Source organism: Micrasema longulum, unplaced genomic scaffold, assembly GCF_059751315.1.
Source record: "Micrasema longulum isolate JH-2025_06_02 unplaced genomic scaffold, ASM5975131v1 h1tg000354l, whole genome shotgun sequence".
NCBI lineage: Eukaryota > Metazoa > Arthropoda > Insecta > Trichoptera > Brachycentridae > Micrasema > Micrasema longulum.
In genome coordinates, this window is record NW_028277556.1 from 372,622 (window position 1) to 387,687 (window position 15,066).

At 32.2% G+C, this 15,066-nt stretch overlaps 1 protein-coding gene across 4 annotated transcripts in view; it reads right to left on the reverse strand.

Moving 5' to 3' along the window:
- LOC148282248 (ras-related and estrogen-regulated growth inhibitor) overlaps window positions 1-15,066 on the reverse strand; it is a 106,832-nt gene that overhangs the window by 9,503 nt on the left and 82,263 nt on the right. For all 4 annotated transcript variants that reach the window (XM_088225378.1, XM_088225376.1, XM_088225377.1 and 1 more), the window contains exons 3-4: window positions 8,791-8,847; window positions 523-596 (exon numbers count right to left, since the gene is read on the reverse strand). In XM_088225378.1, the coding sequence (XP_088081504.1) occupies window positions 523-596; window positions 8,791-8,847 (131 nt within the window). The remainder of the gene's footprint in view (window positions 1-522; window positions 597-8,790; window positions 8,848-15,066) is intronic.

The window sequence follows — 15,066 nt, forward strand, 5'->3', positions numbered from 1 at the left end:
ATCACTTGGTAAAGCGATCTTGAGTTATTATATTTAAAAAATGACGCTCAATAAGTTATCCATAATAATAATGATATTATGCCAATTAGTTAAAAAAAAATTACAACACCACTCCTAATTTGCTTTCTCGTTTATTTCCTCGATTGAACGCAAACAGAGAGAGGTGTCCAAAATGTTTATTTGTTCAAAGAACTCAAAATGACATTAAATTTTCAAGGCTTCTTATCAAATAAAAGAAAAGTTGTAAACTTAAAACTATAGATTAGAAAATTATCTTTTGAATGAATATAAATTTACCCATTTTATTTTTTTTTTGTGCTCATTTTTTTTTAATTTAAAAATAACAGAAGCACTTAGCATCTAGTAACGTTATATACTATCATATTAAAAGGGTGAATATGCAAATGAACATTTGAAAAATTTGTAAGGTTTTAGTGCTAGTGTTTGTTAAGTTAGAAAGTTATTATTATAGTTAAAGTTATTATTATACGTGATAAGTTAAAAAAAATCTTAAAATATTACCTTTGGACATGTATCAAGTATTTCAAATAACACAGGCTCTCCATCAACTAATACTTCATGTTTATGCCGATTATCTGAAAAAAAAAGCATAAAATTTTTATTACTTATTATTAAAGTTTAAAAAAGGATTATGAACCTGTAAAATCAGTAAGAGGGTGATATGATTAAAAATAAAGGATTGTGTTCAATACTCACAAAATCACGTACCTAGTGAGATAGGTAAATAATCAGTAAATAAAATATTTAAAATTTAAATTTATGAAAAGATTAATCAATAAATAGATAATAAATAATATTTTAACAACAAAGATGAACCTGTTGAAAATATGAATGTCAACGCATTTACAGAATTTATGATTTGTCATTCGCTGGGTTGGGTGGTCATTTAACACATTGTATAACATTCGCCATTTAAGTGAATAATTAACCCAGCCAAAATTTTTATATCCGTAAATGCGTAGATTTCATCACTTTTGAAAAAAAACATAATTTTGACATAATTTCACCATAAATAAATCTATAATTTGTCTGCATGAATTTAGGCATTCCTGAACTGTACTTTATTAGTTCAAATATACACTTACTGATGGGAGGCACTGTTTCTCCCGAACCTACGTAGGAGTAAAAGGATACTTTTCTATGAGATTAAAGACATATTTTTTTTAAATTGTTTAGAATAGCTAAAAAAATATATATTGTGCTTTATGATCATCATTATCCTATCCGCGCCCGGTGATGTATGAGTCGCTGCATTGGTACTCCAACCCCGGCATATTTACAAGGTGATCAATCTTATACTTCAGAGGCTAGTCAATGAACAATGAAAATTGCTGTAAAAATACTTCCTCCACATACCCAAATAAACGGTTTTGCATACTGTTAGTCCTCCGATCGGTTTTACTCGTACAAAAAAGCAATGAGTTTTTCTACTCTCATTTCTTGGTGGAACTGCATTTTAATTATCATAAAAATACGTATATAGTATTAGCCTACTTTTATTCATTATTTTTACCAGTGTCCGGGTTTCGTCGTGACCGAAATCATCAAACTGGTGGGAGACCAAATAACGTTCTAGTGGAGGCGTATAAAAAAAAAAAAACCCATAAAGTAATAATAATTGTATGAATTTATGATTTATTTAAATGCATTTTTGTTATGGTATTTTTTATTTTGTTTTAGTTTGACTGTAAGAAATAGCCAGTTGCAATAAGTCAGCCATTTAACTTTGTATACCATTGTTATTATTTTTGCATGTATGACATTATATATTATGGTTAGTATAGATTTATTATAATTATTTAATAACGAAAACAGATGTAAAATGTATGATTTTATTAAGTGTAATAAATGCAGTAAATGTTATTTAAAATTTATAAACAAAAGTGAAATATGCGTATTTTTTTATAAGTTCATTGCTCATTTTAAATAAAAAGTTTTTAACAATGTTTGATTATGTCCAAATGCTTGCAGACTGGCTGGATTTCCTCCCTAGGGAGTTGTTCATATTTAAATTTATTTCAACAGAGAGGGCAAAATTTTCTGAGAAGGGATATGGAAGTCTAGGCATTTACAGGGCTTATGACTTTCGAGGTTTCAGCTCTTTTACTTCACAAAAGTCAATAAATGGAAGAGTTTAGGAAATATGAATGTTCAAACATGGGCAGAATAAAAAAAAACATGAACTTTAAGAAAATAATTCTTGCATTTCTCAAACTTTTTAGGTACCTACATGGTGTTATCATATTTTTATATATTAACCAAATATTTTACACGAATATTGGTGTTTCTATCAAATGATTGTGAATGTTACACAGTGTGTAAAGTGGCCACTTAAACCAGCCAATGACAAGTCGTAAGTCCTGTAAATGCCTAGACTTCCATATTCCCTTCTCAGAATTTTTTTCCCTCTCTGTTGAAATAAATTTAAATAATAGTAGAATTAAATCCAATAAAAGTGTATCATTTTTAGGATTTTATTAAATTTTGTTATGAAATATATTAAAATTCTGTTACGACATAAACTTTTGTAACTGAATTTAATACAAGTAAACGCAGTTTTTGCTACCATTCGTGTTTGCAATACAGTAATGAGAAAAAAATACAATATCCGACAAAGGCTCTTTTATATAATTTTTCAAACGCACAATAAGAGAGGCAGTGAAAGTATTAGAGTTAGATTAAATTTGCGGAATACAAAATTAAAAACTTTTTTAATTTATTTCAACAGAGAGGGAAAAATTTTCTGAGAAAGGAATATGGAAGTCTAGGCATTTACAGGGCTTATGACCTGTCATTGGCTGGTTTAAGTGGCCACTTCACACACTGTGTAACATTTTCCATTCTGCCCATGTTCGAACATCCACATTTCCTCAACTCTTCCATCTGTTGATTTCTGTGAAGTAAAAGAGCTGAAACCTTTATCACGGGGGTGAGATTTATCCAGCTGAACCAAATCACCTACTAGGCAACGCCAGAAAACAATTTTCCAATTTTTATACTTCTTCTTTTACCAGGTAGTAATTCAACAATGTTTCATTGTGTCCAAATGCTTGCAGACTGGCTGGATTTTCTCCCTATTCATGTTTTCTCCCTCTGTTGAAATAAATTAAAATATAAATAACTCCCTATGGAGGAAATCCAGCCAGTCTGCAAGCATTTTGACATATTTAAAATTTTTTTAAAATCTATACTTGTATATACTTGTTAGCTATCACCATAAACTATTAACACTATTATGCACTTACATGTATATCGTTAAACAGCAATTATTATTTATATACATATGTATAAGGAAATTTTGTCAATATTTAAGTAAGTTTGACAATGCCCCAATCAGGTAAAACGCGTCACATGTATTTATAAAAAATTAAAGTAGAATTAAATTCGACAAAAGTGTTTTATTTTGTATACCTTACCAAATTTTGATATGAATTCTACCAATGATCTGCATACGTAATAAATATTTCATAGCATCAAATTACATTATTATTTTTAATTTTTATTTTTTTTAGTTCCTTAGCTCCGACGCCCTTATTCATAATCATGAATCAAGCACCGCTTATTAAAGGTTATAAACTACACCAATTTTATCAAGTCACAGTGAAAAAATTGTTAGGAGGTACTACATTTGACAATATTGGTGTGTTAAACCTTCATTAAAACAAATATTTCACGTGCAACAGGAATCGAATCTAGGACCTCAAACATGGTAGGCGAACGCTTCATATGTACGCGGCATAGAGTCGTAAACACTCACCCAGGATTCTGGTTCTATTTTCCACTCTGAACTGTTTTGTATTTAAACCGCATTGTTTTGATTTTCTCCGTCTTAAGATTATAATTTTACTGTTCGGTTTTAATGGATAATAAGCATAATATTATACAATATACAAGTATTATCTCATCATAAATGGGAACCTCGTTGAGAAGGGCATATGAAAGTCTAAATATTAATAGATTTTACGCATGAAAATTAATATATGGAATATTGTTATTGAAACGTTGGCATTATAATGAATGTAACACAAAGTGAAAAGTGAGCACTTAGATCGGCAAAGTTTAGGTAATAGGTAATAAGGCTTGATTCCTCTTGAGATGTCTGTCAATCAAATAAATTTTAGAGTGTTAATTCTAGTTTGTGTAAGTCAAAATGTCAATGAAGGTTTAGATACATTTAATTTTTGTTGATTATTTATATTATTTATCTATTTATAGAACCAGTGCTGTCTAAAATCAACGCTGGATTATTTTTATCCCTGACGAGAATCATCAGAACATCTCTCAATATTGTCGATCTTTTCCTACAGCAATGGCAAGCGTTCAAAAAACTAGTGGTGTTATCACTACTGGATTGAAAGTGACACAATTGCCATTATAAGTAAATATAATTTCTCAGATGTTTAAAGTTAAGTTTAAACTCAGCTTTTATTCTTCCTCTGCCAGTTCCAGGTTTAACTTCCATACATAGGTGCTGGGGCTAGAACTCCGTTGTGCACGCCAGTTAAGGTTCGATTGACGTATTTTTATTAGCAATTACTGTGCTTAGTGCGCCGTTCATTTTGTTGCTACATTCACTCTTTGACATCTTTTTCTACTCTTCGATCTCTTGAAAACATGCTTCCAAGATACACAAATTTTTCTTTTTATTCAAGACTGCTCCTTTCAATTACTATCATTTTCGACTTACTTTCGTTTATCGCCAATTCACTCTCCAGACATACATCATACATTTTAAAGACTATTTTTTGCAAATCCGCGTTGCTTTTTGTTAACAGAACTGCATCATCGGTATACAACAAGCAATTTACTAAAAAACTATCGATTTTTGCTTCAATATCCATATTTTCTATCTTTTTCATACAGTTGTCTATGTATAGATAAAACAACCATGGTGACATTACACATCCCTGTTTTACGCCTTTTAAGATCACAAACCAAGATGTGAATTCCCCATTTACTCTTACACACGCTGAACTTTCCTCATTAAGAGGTGATACTGCATTTTCATTTAAATTTATTGTTTACTCCGTACTTTTCCAACATATATCTTCAATGCCAATATATGATATTACAGTTTAAGTAAGCCTATCGATTGGCTTAAAAAATATAATAATAATTGTTGCAAAACAAGCAACAAGTGTTTTAGTTTGTACTAATGTTTAAAAACCTGAAAGGATTCCATTTTTTCTTTTTATTCTTTCATATCCGATTAAAATGAGTATGTGGAAATTACCAGACTCCTACAGGAAACCCTATCGCCAGCCAACACTTTCACTTCCTTCAATTTTAATTCTACGTTTCTTAGTTCCGTCGAAAGATAGTCATGGATGGCCTTCCAAGACTACAAGCTCGCATGTGTGAAGAAGAGTAAACTTGGATCAAAGCTCTCCTGAGACATTAGTAACACGTTTCAAAGCCAGGACCTCTGTCGCACCCGTAAGACGCTAGTTATACAAACCTACTGCGTTCAATCTTTGACAATATTGGTAACAAAAAGAAACCACCCTATAACTGCGATTTAACTCAATAACTTACTTTAAATACACAGAAGTTTATTTTAAGTTTTTGCAAGGTACCAAGAGTTGTTGCATCCAAATAGTACTGGTGTAGGGTCCATAGTATATAATCGATTAATCGATGACACACACGTGTTTAATTTATTTATCTGAAGTAGACTAGTGACCAACGATGCAATGTCATAATTTTCCATCGAATCCAATACATTCGTATAATTCAACTCTTATAGTAATGCACGCTAAACCGGGAACATTGCTCTACAGTACGTTCACATCGTCCCTACCATGAAGAAATGATCAACAAAGGAACGTCGTCTATAAAGAGACCGTAGAACGCAACGCCAATTCGTCAGCCCGTTCGGTCAGTCAGCCCAACGAGTTCAGTTTACTTCAATCCAGCTCGATGAAGTCACACAGTTCCAGCATGCAGTTCAAGTGCTATCTCTTTAACCCACCATCGCCGCTACGCTTACGCTACACAACCAAGTGCTGTATCTTATTCGCCATGTAATAAATACACATTGAACAGCAACTTTGTGTCTTCTCTGTCAATCTCTAACTGGGGTAGGAACTCCAACTAACTCCCAACAATCTTATCCTTTACTGGCATTATACGTTTTGACCGAGCATAGACTAGACTTTTAAACAGCACGAATCTTGTTTAAAGTTGCTACTGCAGTTTATAGGCAGGTCGCGAGCTATGAAATACATTTTTGAGACAGGCATTATACAATTTATGATGTGTATGGGTAGTCAGTGCGTTTGCCTACCGCGCAAGAGGTATCTAGTTTGATTCCCGACATGGTTGAGATAATATTTTTAAAAATAAAATCTTGTATGGTCCCTGGAAGCAAAAAACTGATCATTTTACATTCAGATTGTTAAAATTATCAAGAAAAATAATTATTTCGTGAATTCAGGGGTCACTATTTGTAGTGTAATGGTTAAGTGTATTTTTTTATCAATCAAATGATTAATATTAAAAATATGAAAGCGGATTAAGTACGCAGTATTTATTACAGGATGTTACGCACTATACATACTAAATTAATCAAAAAGAATTCACTTTAATTGAAACGGGACGAGAGCCTCCTGAGGACGCGACTGATGGGCCCGAAGAAAGGCCACTATCTATGACCGTTTGGGTATGAATTGTTGCCAACTTAAGAGCGCTTCAGTGCTGGCAACCTTACAGTTTTTATTGAGGTGCGTTTGATTCCTTTACAGTACCAATGCAGTGCCCTATGCACCATTTGGTGCGGGAAAAGAATTTTCACTTTTTTCTCAGCATAACATATTACACCATTATTTCATTCGTTTTATTTTACTAAGTAAACGATCTGAAATTTGCATTGATATGGGTGAAATTTTCCCAATTCAATTAACACCCAAGAGTAAATAATCATACTTTTGATAAAAGTAATGGATAAGACGATCTTTTTATTTAAAATAAAATAAACGGTAGATATTTGAAATTCGAAGACCTGTCGCTAGTTATCTACGTGTGAATAAAAACTAAATTAAATATTAAAATATTAATCCCTTACACAACAATATTCGATAATTAAAATGCCTTTCAATTCATGTGCCTAATTCACGTTTTTCTTTTTTTTCAATCTATAGTCGGGACATGAAAAACTGACACATAATATGACACCAAAAATAGTAAAACTAAACAAAATCACATGTTTTTTGGAAAGACCGAATAAAGTAATGATTAATTACGTGAGTTGTCTTTAAAGTTTTGCATATAGAGCTGGAATAAAACAGTAGATATTCTTTGAATACTTTATTGTTTTTCAAAATATTTTCCACAATAATTAATACATGTTTGTGTGCGCTCGAACCAACTCGGGAAGCAGTACTTCAACTCGTTCGTTAATCCACTGATAATTCGTCGTTCGGAGTTGGATTTTTCGAAATTCAGCGATGACTTCCGGTAAACAAATAGTTGTATACCAATCGTCAGTAATAGTCATTCCATCGTGCAAAGGAATTGTCGCTACTTGACCTGCTTTTAAGACAAATGTAGCCACCATCTTTTTGGACACGCTTCGAGAACGGATGACTTTTGTTGACATGTTTTCATCTAGGGAAACCCAAACAGACGATTGGCGTTTATTTTTGGGTTCGTATAAAGGAGTAAAAAAGGATTCTTAGACCCAGACTGAGGTAGGAGGATGATGTAAAAAAAGATGCGGCACAGCTTCTACAAGTTGCAAAATGGATAATGGCTGCTGAGAACTGGCGGAGTTGGAGGCAAAAGTTGAAGGAGGCCAAGGCTTGATTTGGGCTGTAGCATCAACGAAGAAGAAGGATAAGTATATTTACAATTCATCACCACTGACGATGCTGTAAACATTTTTAGAGTTTTTTTCGTTGAAGCGGTCTAGAGTTTTTCAAACAAATTGACCCAGCTTATTTCTGTTCTTCGATTAACTTCAATTTGCTGTTTTAAAAATCTTCAATGATGCTTTAATCTCGCGATATGTCACATGTCGATCTTCCTTGATAAGCTTGCGCACAGCATCGACGTATTCCTGGGGAGTTGCCATTTTTTGTGCACCTGTCCTTGGATCGTCTCTAAAACTCAGCCGTTTACATTTGACTTCCTCGTGCCAACGAAAAATTGTCGATTGATGTGGTTCTTTTTTGCCAAAAACAGAAACCAACTCAGCAAGGCATTTTTGTTGAGATAATTGTCTTCGAACTGCGCGAAAATTTTCTCGGTTTAATTCCACTGTTCGAATAACTTGTGAACTTTGACAATTCGCTGTAGCTACAACACTATACGTATCGTATTGAAACTTTGGATTTAGATTAACTTAAGATTGTGTTGTTTTTTTCAGAATGACATTTTATTCGTTGTGCTTTCTACGTTCCTGTATACAAAACTAAAAAGACAACCCTCGTAAAACCAATACTGAGGATGATCAACTAATTGCATTTCTTAAATAGTATGTCCATTTTTAAGTAAGAATCATTGGCCTAGACTATCAATAAAAGTTTGTAATATATTTAAAAAAATAAACACGTTGCACTACTTAAAATTAATAAATTTGGTAAAGTGTCACTTGGTGTAATGCTTTTTTAAAAATATTTAGTTAAGTTTATTTTTATGCTTTGACAATGAAACAGGTTCTAAAACCGTCAGCGTGTTAAATTTACTATAGTCAAAAAATACACAGGTAAATAATTTAATTATTCCATAATAATATTATAATCGTATACTTATATCACAATCAGCGGTTACCTTGTTGGTGATCATATTCTCCGATATATCGCCTTGTGATGAACCTAACGGTTAGTGCTGAAACAAGTAAAATAAAAAACAATTAAAAAACATAAATCGATCGAACGGTACATGAATAAATGGAAGGCAGCAATCATAAAAAAAAAATTGCAAAATACATTCTGTACATTATTATGTATGTAAACGTAGATAAAATATAACGAATGACTGAAGCTGATGTACGTATAAACATTTTTTTCATGTATACGCCTAAGAGGATTTAAAAAAATCAAGATAAAGGAAAAATTACAAATAAAATCATATTCAAATACAGATAAAAAGAAATGGCCATAAAATAATAGAAAAATGACATGAAAATAGTTGTAATTTAGAACAAAAAGATTTTATTCAATTCAAAGATTAATTTTAAAATATTTATAAATTTATGAAACTAGTTTAATTTTGATATATACGCCATGTATTTACAGGGATTGTGACCTGTCATTGTCTTGTTTAAGTGGCCACTTTACACACTGTGTAACATTCACAATTTTTCGATAGAAACGCTGATCTTTGTTCAAAATATTTGTTTGATAAATAAAAATATGGTATTACCATGTAGGTACCTAGAAAATTGGAGAAATGCAAGAATTATTTTCTTAAAGTTCATGTTTTTTTTTTAATGCGTTCATTTCATTATTTCCAACTTTAGGGCATTGAAATAATTATGATGAATCTTATCCATACCGGAATAGGTTTTAGCTGCGTTACTTTTTATAAAATAATAATTTTAATCATTATGAAAGTTGAAATATGCGACCAACGACGAATATTACTCAGTGCGCAACATGATCACTTCGGTCAGCCAATGACAGATCTTAAGCCCTGTAAATACCTAGTATTTCATATTCTTTAGATGTAAAATCTTCTCCATGTGGTTGTGAATGTAAATTGTCTTCAAAAATTTAGATAGACTCAAGATGTTGTTGATAAAACCAGCTGGTCTAAGAAGAATAAAAATTGAAAAATATTTTCAGGCGTTGCCTAATATGTAAGTGAAACAATCCGATTAGAATATTACCCGCAACATTAAAGGTTTCAGCTCTTTGACTTTCCACAGACCAATACATGAAAAAATTGAAGTAATCAATTGAACTTATCAATTTGATTAATGTGCGAGTGCCTGGTCGAGTTACCCGATGTAATACTTTGTTCTACTGCGGTCCATCATCGACCAATTACAGCGTGAATTCGCCAGTAATGCGGATGCATGTACTCGCGAACCAAAATGCTAACAACATCGATGTCTTTAGCGTGAGTCTTGTAAATTTTAAATATCAATGTTTATGTTCCTTATCAAATAGAACTTAATATTCTGTTCATATTGTATTTTATAACATTATTTACCTAGCTGCTTTAAACCTTTAATTGTATTTCTTTAGCTTATTAAAAAAATAGAAATGTATATACACCGCAAGACAAAAAAAATTACGAGTTTACCTGCTACCGCGCCCCTTGACTTTACTGAACCCTTTTTCTAAGAAATCCTTTATCGATACCTCTTTCTTTTGTTTAATAAATTAAGGACACTATGTGTCACCTTTCTACAATATTTACATTTTAAAATGTCTCAACAGTCTTGTTTTACCCGCGTTTGAGTGAACATAACACAACAATCATGGAAAGTGCAAAGCAAATGTCGATTGCGATAAAATCCAAAATAATCACATTGTCGCAAGAAAACATATCTAATTGTGAAATATCTCGTCGAGTTGGGTATTCAGAAGGTGCAGTGAGGTTTTTATTTAAAAAAATCCAAGAAACTGGATCCATAGAACGGAAAAAAGGAAGCGGACGGGGGCGCGTGACATCTGCCCGAGATGATCGCTTAATAAAAAAAATTGTTATGCGCGATCGATTTTTAACGGCACCTGAAATACACGCAGAAGTGCAGTCTACCAGCACATCAACATTTTCAGTAAAAACAGTGTCCAGGCGGCTGTTGGAGCATGGTTTCCAAGCACGGAGTCCCGCAAAGAAACCATTACTCACGGACAAAATGAAGAAGGCTAGACTGGATTGGGCGAAAGAGCACCAGAATTGGACCTTGGAGGATTGGCAAAATGTTGTTTTCTCTGATGAATCAAAATTCAACCTTTTTGGTCCAGACGGCAGAAAGATAGTTCGACGAAAACGTGGGGAAAGATATCATCCGTCGTGCGTCACTCGAACCGTTAAACATTCACCCTACGTGATGATTTGGGGGTGCATGACAGCATACGGTTTAGGACCTCTAAATTTTGTACAGGGTACGATGAATGCCATTCAGTACAAAAAAGTGTTAAAAAAACATATTATTCCAACAATCGAGGACATTACGCAGTATACCGCGGACCCAATTTTTCAGGACGATTCTGCGCCGTGCCATAGAGCCCGCACTGTGAGTACAAATATATATATTTTTTAATGCATTTTGTGACCACATGATAAATAATTTATTGTTTTTTTATAGATCAATGAATTCAAGGAGAAAATTGGCTTAAAATCGTTGACGTGGCCCGGGAATAGCCCTGATTTGAACCCGATAGAAAATTTATGGGCGATTATGAAAAAAAAAGTCGGGAAAAAAAAATCAAAAAACATTGAGGAATTAAAAAAAAACTTAATTCAAGTTTGGGAAGAAGAAATAACATCAGAAATTTTAGATTCGCTTTACGCTTCTCTAAATAATAGAATTTTACATGTTATAAAAAATAAAGGTGAATTCACTTAGTACTAAATATTTTTAAATGTTATAAATATGTTTAAATGTAAAATACTTTAATTTAAAATAAAGCGATAAGAACCTACTTCTTAAATATGAATTAAAAAATAACATGTCTTTTATTACTCCATCACAAACACTCGACCATAAATGAACCGTTATGGGTCTCTAAGGTTCGGGTAATCTGATACCTGATATATAATGGCAATTTCTAAGTACAATTCATGAGTAAGATTTTTTATTTTAACCTTGAAATAACGAGTAGTCATCACATATGTCAAACAATATAAAAAAAACTAATTAAATATCAAGAATAATTCATTATATGTCAATTTTAGTTTTTTTTGAGAACTCGTAAATTTATTTGTCTTGCGGTGTATATGGCTTTATTTTTTTTAAAACCAACTTAACTTTTAAACACAGTTCTATATTTTATTATTTTATATTGTATTTTTTTTTTAATTTATGTTGTTAATATACTCATCTTTTTATTTTTATACCAACTATACTTATTAACACTGTTCCTATATTTTATTTCGTTATATTGTGTTTTTAAAAAAAATCTATGTTGTTTATATACTCATCTTCTTTTTTTATACCAACTTTACTTTTTAACACTGTTCTATCTTTTGTTGCTTTATATTGTATTTTTTAAAATTTAATGTTGTTTATATACTTATATTTTGTAAAACTTTCTTGTATGTAAAAGCCTTATGGGCGTGAAAAAATAATAAAATAAATAAAATAAAATAATATATGAGTTAAAGCATCGAAACAATGGAGAATGTTACACTATGTGTAAAGTGGCCGCTTAAACCAGCTGATGACAAGTCATTAGCCTTGTAAATGCCTAGGCTTCAATATTCCCTCCAAACAAATGTTCTTCATCTTTGTTGTAATATATTAAGATAAAAAGAAAAGGTGTTGAACATTTTCTACGGAAATACGACTGAGCAACATCTTTTTCAGTGATGAAGCACATTTTTAACTTTGAGGTTATGTGAACAGTAAACATGTTTTGTGCTGCTGCGGTAGTTGGTGTGTGGTTCAGTGACTGTGTGTAGGTGGTTTTACATAAACCCATATCAACAAATCTTCTGGTTGAATTTTTCTTATTCTCTGCAATCTTGTTTGTATTAACCTTCAAATGTTCATAATATACAGGGGTTTTTTTAAACCCTGTCACTTCCAAAACCACAATGATTAGTATGGGTAAGAAGACATATTAGCATATTTAAAAAAAATATTTAGAACAAATAAAATCTTCAAAATTAAAATATTAAAAAAAACAAATGGTTGCTTACTTCTGCAGGGGAGGCTCCCCCCTCCCCCTCCTTGTTTCTCCCCTGCAGAAGTAAGCAACCATTTGCTTTTTTTTTATTTTTTTATTATTTGTTCTAAAAAAATGTTTTAATATGCCAATATGTCTTCTTGCTCATACTGATCATCTTGGTTTCGGATGTGACAGGGTTTAATAAACACCCTGTATACATAGCTTAGAAATGTTAAAATTTAGTAATATTACCAAATTACAACAGGGATTGGAGAAAACCTTAAAGAAGAGAATATGGGAGTCTAGGCGTTTACAGGGCTTATGACCTGTCCTTGAATGGTTAAAGTGACCACTTTACACACTGTGTAACACTCACCGTTTTGCCTATGTTTGAGTAACTATATTTCTTCAATTCTTTCATTTGTTGATTTTAGTTAAGTTGAAGAGCTGAAACCTTTATTTTTGTGAAGAGATTCATCTGACTGAAATATTTCACACACTAGGAAGGCTAATCAGATTCTTTTGCGTCATCTCATGTGGCACACAAACATCGAGCTTTTTTTAAATCCAGATGTTGAAAATGGTTGAAAACGGTTTTATGATCAATATTCAGCTTCTGGACGATGTTACGAATGCTAACATGACGGTCTTTCTTGATATTTTCCATGACTTATCGACAGTTGCCAGAGCGTAGTGTATCATTCACCTCCGCTACACCAGTACGAGATCGCTCAAACCACTGTTGTGCAGCACGAATCGAAAGAGTATTGGCCCCGTATACATCGCAATTTTTTTAGTTGCTTTCGACGCGGTTTTCCCTTTCAGGTAGTAAAAATGTAAAATATGGCGAATTTCTTCCTTTGAGACCTCCTTACTCGACGCACATTAGTTCACAACTGAACCAACCAAGCACAATACTGTCCAACAAGCGTTTTTAGTATATACTCCCACTTTCACATTGCCGTATCATTTAACCCGGTGTGACTAATAATAAACAAGATATATATTTATTTGAAAAAATGGGTGCGAAATGCGAAATACGAAATTTCTTTTCCCCCAACCGACATAAGAACATTCATGTTTTATGTTTGTACTATTTTAAGACTAAATACCAACAAGCAAAATTTCCATTTCTGGAGATCACACAATTAGAGCATAGACGCCATTGAACCATTTTCCTTATATCACTATTGACTATTCATGCGATATTACAATTTCAAATATCGGAAACCTGGTTTTTTGATATTTTCTAAATATTGTTGGTAAATGTTTAATAAGTGTTCAAAAATTTAAATATGTAAATATTAAATAAACCTAAATCTTCATTACTTCAATTTGTAGGTTTAAATCGATGTAAAAAAGTAAATACTGGAAAAAAGTCATTCAAAGTAGTTGAACAATAATTATCTAAATTCCCTGCTTATTTTTGAGATCTTCAACTTCAATTTCAGCGGAGGTCAGTGCATGTTTTTAAAACGTGACAATATTTATTTTTAACGAAACACTCCGTGCTTTGTTTTTACAAATTTAACAAAATAAAAAATAAATGAACAAACCCTTTAAAAAATAGAAACTTAAAAGCGAGTCTGTGGAAATTAAATAAAATCTAAATAAAGAAAATGTATAGCGTGTTGTCGGGTGGCATGGCTTGTAATAGTAATGTTAACTTACTAAAACGACTAGGAAGCTACTGTCGCTACTCACTCTAGTGACGGAGTTTGGTTAAACTTAATCAGCATTCTGATTTCTGATTGGTTGAATAAGCAAAATGGGGTGAAAAAGAACCATGATTAAAGTTTGAGAATTTAAAACAAGAAAAAATAACAAAATTCTTATCTAATATCGAAATTCCGGTAATATTTAATGGTATTTTCAATATCGTGTTATTAGCCCGATATTCCGGTTTAACGATATTATTGAATACCGGTATCCATGCTATGCACTCAATATGAGGTAAACATATAAACAGCTATTGCATATCCAGTACGCAACTGTTTGGTGCGCTATTTTAGGTAGAGAAATCATAGGCCCATATTTTAAAAAAAGTATCTTGGCCGTGCAGCGACCGCAAATTCTGACATATACTGTGAAGCGATCAACGGTTTCTTTAGTGGATTTCTTAAAGGAATTTGTAGAAAATTCATGTATCTCAGAGTTACTAATATTGAAAGCATGCTAGAGTATAAATATGAGTCAGATATAATTGATAAGATTAAGAAAGGGTATCTAAGATGGTTTGGTCATGTAGAACGAATAGATG